General features: G+C 49.6%; 1 protein-coding gene across 1 annotated transcript; it reads left to right on the top strand.

Annotated features, from left to right (window-relative positions):
* Positions 1-884: 884 nt before the first annotated feature.
* On the top strand, positions 885-4,629 carry LOC117345724 (disintegrin and metalloproteinase domain-containing protein 15-like). The gene is made up of 3 exons (XM_033914799.1): positions 885-1,199; positions 3,015-3,142; positions 4,093-4,629. The coding sequence occupies exons 1-3, from the start codon at positions 1,071-1,073 to the stop codon at positions 4,148-4,150; spliced, it is 315 nt and encodes a 104-aa protein (XP_033770690.1). The 5' UTR covers positions 885-1,070; the 3' UTR covers positions 4,151-4,629.
* The last annotated feature ends 2,774 nt before the right edge of the window (positions 4,630-7,403 follow it).

Here is a 7,403-nt window from a genome sequence, read left to right as displayed (position 1 = left end):
AATTTGTGGCCTATTTTAAGCCTAATTTATGAGTCTAATACTAAAGATCAGTGCTAAGCTAAAGCTGTATGCACTCAGTCCTAGTAAATTTTCAGAGAGGCCAATTTTTGAGCATAACTCTCCAAGTAAGGGGAACAATTCCTACGAATATTGCCCCCCCCCCCTGTTTTTATCCCTAGCCTTCTACTTGTATATGACTCTTTCAGTATCTGCAAACATGGGAAGGCTGCACGGCTCACTGTTCTCCAGGTTCTACCTGAATATCAGTGCTGTCAGATGCCTTGAGCATTAATTGGAAAGCTAGGTTTAAAAAAAAAAAAAAAAAATCTGCAAAGCAGCAGGCCCAGTCCGAATAAAATACACAAGGCTCCTTTCACAAACCCGTGGTAACAAATCCTAGCATGGCAAATGAGATGCAGTTCTTAGGAACTGAATGGGTTGTGTTGCATTTGCTGCACAGTAATCAGTACAACAACTTTGTAAAAGGGGACATAGTATCCAAACCACGTGCCTGACAAAAGAGATGGATGTGGTTTTCTGTTCCCCTTACCAGATGTCTGGGAAAATCCAGACATGTCCTTTTTTGAGAGGACTGTCTGGGTGCCTGGATGGATTTCCCAAACCCTGCAGTTTGTCCAGGTTTTGTAAGGCCCCGAGCTTGGGGCCACGTCTGAAGAGCCACTGAATGTGCCTTGATGCGGCGTGATGATCTCACATGCATGCACGCGTGTGTGTGACGTCGCATCTGCTCATGCTCAGAGGCCCTCCAGCCACGGCCTGGACTCGGGAAAGAAGAGTCGATGATTATGTGGGGGCGGGTCTGGAGGCGGTACCTGGTGGGGCCATGTATCCTCTTTTTTTTTTTTTTTTTTGCACGAACAAATCTGGTTACCCTATATACGTATAAACGCAGCACACGCATGTAGGATGCATGCCAGTGGGGAGTCTCCGAAGACAATGCAATGCAGCAACCGCATGGCTCACCCACCCTAACTGCTTAGGATCCCATTTGTCTTAGGGGGCCTCAGGTGCCCCTCAGGGTGAGTTCTAAGTGACCGGCTCTCTTGCGTATGCTCCTGGCTTCCTGCCACTCTGCTGTTCACATTCTTCCCGCTCTGTCTGTCCAGGGCACAGCTTTCGACAGGCCTGCCCCACCCTCAAGACCTCTGCCAGATGACCCCGTGCCAAGGAAGTCTCAGGTAACACGGCCGGCACGGTGTGTGGGCATTGTGAGTCTGCTCTGCTCAGTGCTGGTGTGGCTTTGGTGATGGGAGCTTTGCAGCGCCAGCATTGGCGCTGCTGGTTTTTATGGCAGCGCCGATGCCGTAGTGAATATATTGGTGACGCTTATTAAACTGGATAGAGCCGAACGGAGAGTACTTGCCTCGTGAGAGAAGAAAGAGAAAAGGAGAAAACAAAGGCAAGGGAAACGATCTAATTAACCAATAAGAAACCTTTATTATGAGACTATCCCAACAAGGATCCAAGTTTCGGCATCTACAATCAGGGCTGTGGAGTCGGAGGAAATTTCGGGTACCTGGAGTCGGAGTTGGAGTCAGAAGTACAAAAAACTGAGGAGTCGGAGTCGGAACATTTATCTACCGACTCCATTTTTGAACTTGGCATACCAATCACGAGCGATTCTTTCAGCTATAGCACCCACTATATACACAGCACAAATGTTGCGAGCAGCTTCTGCGGCCTTAGTACCTTGATTAAAAGGAAAAAGAAGGTGGTGTCGAAAATGCTCATTTCTCTCAACTTGACATTCCATTTTAACGATCTGAAAATTAACCAGTTCTGTGGAGTCGGAGTCGGAGTTGGAGTCGAGGAGTCGGAGTCGGAGGAAATTTCGGGTACCTGGAGTCGGAGTCTGAAGTACAAAAAACTGAGGAGTCGGAGTCGGAACATTTATCTACCGACTCCACAGCCCTGTCTACAATGCCTTCCTCTGAGGACACTGAGACAAAGTCTCTTAGTAAGCTAGGGTTGAATGTCAGCGAAGCCAACGCTATCGGTTAAAGCAGTGGTTTCCAACCCTGCCCTAGAGGACCACCAGCCAGTCGGGTTTTCAGGATAGCCCTAATGAATATACATGAAAGAGATTTGCAAGTAGTGAAGACGATGGGAATGCAGATCTGCCCCATTCACATTCATTAGGGCTGTCCCGAAAACCTGACTGGCTAGTGGTCCTCCAGGACAGGGTTGGGGACCGCTGGGTTAAAGGATTCAGCTGGGTTGACATTCAATCCTAACTGACTAAGAGACTTCATCTCAGTGTCCCCTGAGGAAGGCATCGTAAATACCGAAACTTGGATCCTTGTTGAGATAGTCTTATAATCAAGGTTTCTTGTTGGTTGATTAGATCATCTCCCTTGCCTTTGTTTTCTCCTTTTCTCGTTCTTATTAAACTGGATGCAAGAAACAAGGTGAATTGGTGGTATTTTGGGTGAGGTTTTGTGTTTGAGAGTAGAGAACGACACGGTGACAAAATTCATCACCGTTCCTGTCATAATCCCATGTCATTTTCTAGTGTCTATTTCAACTTCGGTCCTTGTACACTAGCATTCTTCAAAGCAAAGCTTGCGGGTCAGTGGTTGTGCCCAATTATACTCTGATTCTTCCCTCTCTCCTTAAAGAATGACATGAAGATGGTTTCCCGCGGTTATCTGCGGGGACAGGAACGGTGATGAATTTTGTCACTGTGTCATTCTCTATTTGAGAGCTATTGTTAGTAGAGGAGGTTGTTTGGAAGCCCTTCAGTAGTCCCGTAGAGCAGTTTCTCTGCTGTGACTGTCCAGTGTGCCCACTGAGGCCCTCCGCTGTCTCGGAGCGTCTAGCCGTGCCTTCTGCTAGCCCATTGTGGGCCCTGATGAGGCGTGGAGAAAGGACTTTAATCTTCTACCACTGTTTTCCAGAGTCAAAGGGAAGGCGTTTGGGCCACATGGGGTGAGTGCTGAGAAGGGGGACGCAGCCTTCCTGGTTCTGAATATTTTTTTTCTCTTATCATTCAGCCTCAAGTTCCTGTGAAACCACCTCCCCCAAAGAAGCCCCTGCCCTCGGACCCGGCGACCCAAGACCAAGAAGAGCTGCTTTCTGCCGTGCCCATATACACGCCTCAGGCAGTAGTGTTCCCTTCCAGGCAAGTGTCCAGTCCCTCCACATAAAGTTAGTGTTCAGGAAGAAATCCACAAGCTGACCACATACTTGCTGGCAACGCAGGCCTGCAACTCCTCCAACCATAGCAGAAAGGCATTGCCCCGAGATAACCATCAGGGTCTGGCATGCTCACTCGGGTAATGTCTCCAGATGGGTTGGGTTTCCATATACCGTGACAGGAACGAACGTCATTCATAAGCAGGGGTGTGTGCTGGATAGGATCTCGGTTTCAGAAATGGACTGCTAGAGTTTTATCTTAGTACTTGCATTGTGCCAGAGAGAGCCTCCAGCTATAGAGTGGCATAGGATGTCCTGTGAAGTTGCACTTGGAATTTCTGTTTTAAATTGTATTTTTGTTTGAATTTCCCAATGCAATCTATAAGATGAAATGTGATGTGTTTGAATGAAGCTGATGGTGGAATAATTTCTGTATCCTTCCACATTTTTGGGGTCTCTGATTGGGTCTCAGACATATAAACTTGGCTTTCCCACTGTTAAAAAAAAAAACCCCAACTACGGCCAATTTCTGTCAATCATTTTCTTTTTTATTCGTAAAAGTTTGGCATGACATCCTTTCTACAATTATAGTTCTCTTTCATCTACCCACTTTTCGTAAAGCGTTGAAAGACCTATTTATTTCAGAAATTTATGAATGATTTTTCTGTCTGAAATAATCAATCATAAAAGATACTACTTTTGGCTTAAAAGATACAGTTCTTGTTCTAATCTTATGTAAATTTCTTAATATTCTGTTAATTGAGTCGAGTCCTCCTGTTGGGATGAATTAGTATACAAAATCAAAGATTAGATTAGAGATGGGCAGGAAATGTCATTTTGGATGTCCCTTCCATCTCCAGGCCTTCCCCCCAACTCCAGCTTGTTTCAAGGTGTCCCTCTGCCACCTTCTGACTCTCTTTTTTTTCTATTCCAAAGGCCGGCGCCCCCTCCGCCTACAGCCATTGGTGGGAACCTCCAGGCGCAGCAAGTGTAACTGAGGCCGGACACTGGTCGTCGACGCACACGAACGGGTGGTAAGGGGGGAGCTGATAACCACTCTGCTCTTGCGGTGGAACTCTTTCCGCAGCTTCTGCATGGGTCCTATGCATCCATCGCCTCGACCTTGCTGTGGCACGGGGGTAGATTCTACCAGTCCAGCATAGGTGAGAAGAGGATGTTGCCTGCCCTTGGCCCACACCGTAAGAGAGACTGAGGCTACAACGTAGTGCTGAACTGTGTGTGTGTGTGGGGGGGGTGATCTTCTTTCATACAGACAGAAGCTGGAAAGGTGCAGATAAAATCATGGGGGAAACATGGGGGCTGGGCTGGGCATGGGACTTGGAAACCAGAGGGAGCAGAACGTTTTACCGGAGCCCGAGGACTGTGGATACATTTCGGACTTGCACAAACGTTACTCCGGTCTCTAACCACTGAGAACCTCATCACACCTGTGGATTCTGGAAGCAGGGGCCTAGAGCATAAATTTAGGACTAAAGGGCAGCTGGAGGGTGGGGGGGAGAGGTCTGTTCTGTTATTTATACTGTGGCGAAAGCAGTTCAGGAGGCCGTTACAAGTTCAGCAACTTTGTAAGTCTATATTTTAAAACTGCTGTAAACCAATGTGCGTCTGTGTATTTCATGGGTTTGCCTGTGGCCTTGTAGACGAAGAAGCTCTTTTATATGTGTGTGGAACAGAGCAAGGGCAGTGGTGCCCTTAGTTCACACCCCAATCCTAAAATTTCTAAATGGTTTTACAATAAAAAGGGTGCATTAAATAGAAAATATTAAAAGAGATGGTATGATAGGAGACCTAGGTAGAGGTCTGCATGGGAACAGGGATCACGGGAGTCCCGCGGGAATCCCCCATAATCCACGTGACTCCCACGGGGACACCCCTCTGACCCACGGGACTCCCACGGGGATGGAAGGCTCAGGAAGCAGGGTTTGTCCATATAATATAATTGACACGTCAGCTTTAGTAAAAGTTTATAAGTTAATTACATGAACAGAAAACAAAAAAAGGGTTCCAAAGAGATTCCACAAAGAAAACAGCAGCGCAAACACAAAAGAAACTGTGGAATTGATGATCATGTCAGAAGTAATTGCTGCTTTTTATGGGGACAGGCGGGGATGGAGGTAATTCCTTGCAGGGATGGGTGGGGACGGAGAGGATCCTGACGGGGACGGGTGGGGACGGAGAGGATCCTGGTGGGGACGGAGAGGATCCTGACGGGGACGGAGAGGATCCTGACGGGGACAGGCGGGGACGGAGAGGATCCTGACGGGGACGGAGAGGATCCTGGCGGGGACGGAGAGGATCCTGACGGGGACGGGCGGGGACGGAGAGGATCCTGGCGGGGACGGAGAGGATCCTGGAGGGGACGGGCGGGGACAGAGAGGATCCTGGCGGGGACGGGCGGGGACGGAGAGGATCCTGACGGGGACGGAGAGGATCCTGGAGGGGACGGGCGGGGACGGAGAGGATCCTGACGGGGACGGGCGGGGACGGAGAGGATCCTGACGGGGACGGAGAGGATCCTGGCGGGGACGGAGAGGATCCTGACGGGGACGGGTGGGGACGGAGAGGATCCTGACGGGGACGGGTGGGGACAGAGAGGATCCTGGCGGGGACGGAGAGGATCCTGACGGGGACGGGCGGGGACGGAGAGGATCCTGGCGGGGACGGAGAGGAGACGGGCGGGGACGGGCGGGGACGGAGAGGATCCTGACGGGGACGGGCGGGGACGGAGAAGATCCTGACGGGGACGGGTGGGGACAGAGAGGATCCTGGCGGGGACGGAGAGGATCCTGACGGGGACGGTTGGGGACGGAGAGGATCCTGACGGGGACGGAGAGGATCCTGGCGGGGACAGAGAGGATCCTGACGGGGACGGGCGGGGACGGAGAGGATCCTGACGGGGACGGGTGGGGACGGAGAGGATCCTGGCGGGGACGGAGAGGATCCTGACGGGGATGGGTGGGGACGAAGAGGATCCTGACGGGGACGGGTGGGGACGGAGAGGATCCTGGCGGGGACGGGCGGGGACGGAGAGGATCCTGACGGGGACAGAGAGGATCCTGACGGGGACGGAGAGGATCCTGGCGGGGACGGGTGGGATTCTGTCCCCGTGCAACTCTCTAGACCTAGGTTCTAATATCATTTTAACCTCATTAGATTAAATCATTAACCTGCTCTCCTAAGATAAGGAAGGGAGCGTGTTAAGTGAATGGAGTTTAACAAACAGTATAACAAGACTTACCCCCTCCTTTAAAAAAAAGCCACGCTAGCGTTTTTAACGCCGGTCGCCGCAGTAACACCTCCGACGAGTGTTGCGGTGCAGTGGTTAGAGCTACAGCCTCGGCACCCTGAGGTTGTGGGTTTGAATCCCGCCCTGCTCCTTGTGACCCCCGGGCAAGTCACTTTGGGGCTCCTTTTACGAAGGCGCGCGAGGGCCTTAACGCGCAGAATAGCGCGCGCTAGCCGCCACCGCCTCCTCTTGAGCAGGCGGTAGCTTTTCGGCTGGCGCGCGCTAAAAAAACCGCTGGCGCAGCCTTCGTAAAAGGAGCCCCAGGTACATTAGATAGACCGGGAGCCCGCCGGGACAGTTGAGGAAAAATGCTTGAGTACATCCGCACAGAATTGTTAGGATATGTGGAATATAAATTATGAAATAAAATACCAATATAAATTCTTAAATAAATGATTATTAAATAAGACGCTCATGGAATTCCTCTGAGCGTCCAAGCCGTTACCGCTGTGGCCGGTGACTTTTCTTGAATGCACTTCCATGTTAATTGTATTTTTTTCCACTGATTGCACAGTTCTCTTTGATGTGAACCGCCTAGAACTATGTGGTGTGACGGTTTATAAGAATAAAGTTATTATTATTAAAAACACTAGCGTGGCTTTGCAAAGGAGGGGCTTAATTTTTAACTGCTTACACTGTTTGTAAAGCTCCATGCACTTACAAGTGTATTGAAGTAAAAGGCTGCTAACTTCTCTTCACTGGGAGTGTCCGATGTGATGGAGGAAACCTCCCCCCCCCCCAAATATTAAAAAAAAAACCCAAAAATATTACATTGTATATGTCAAAGCAAATAACTTTTTAGTCTAGTAATTAGTATTATAGCAGCATTTGTCAAATCAGAAATAAATCAGTTCGGACATATACAATGGAGAGAAAAAAAAAAACCTCATACCAACAGTGCCGGCATCTTTCTGTAAGCGTGGCGCAGTTTCTCCAAAGA

The sequence above is a fragment of the Geotrypetes seraphini genome, chromosome 11 (genome assembly GCF_902459505.1).
Source record: "Geotrypetes seraphini chromosome 11, aGeoSer1.1, whole genome shotgun sequence".
Taxonomy (NCBI): Eukaryota; Metazoa; Chordata; class Amphibia; order Gymnophiona; family Dermophiidae; genus Geotrypetes; species Geotrypetes seraphini.
Note: the sequence above shows the minus strand (reverse complement) of the source record. Positions and strands in the feature narration are given on the sequence as shown.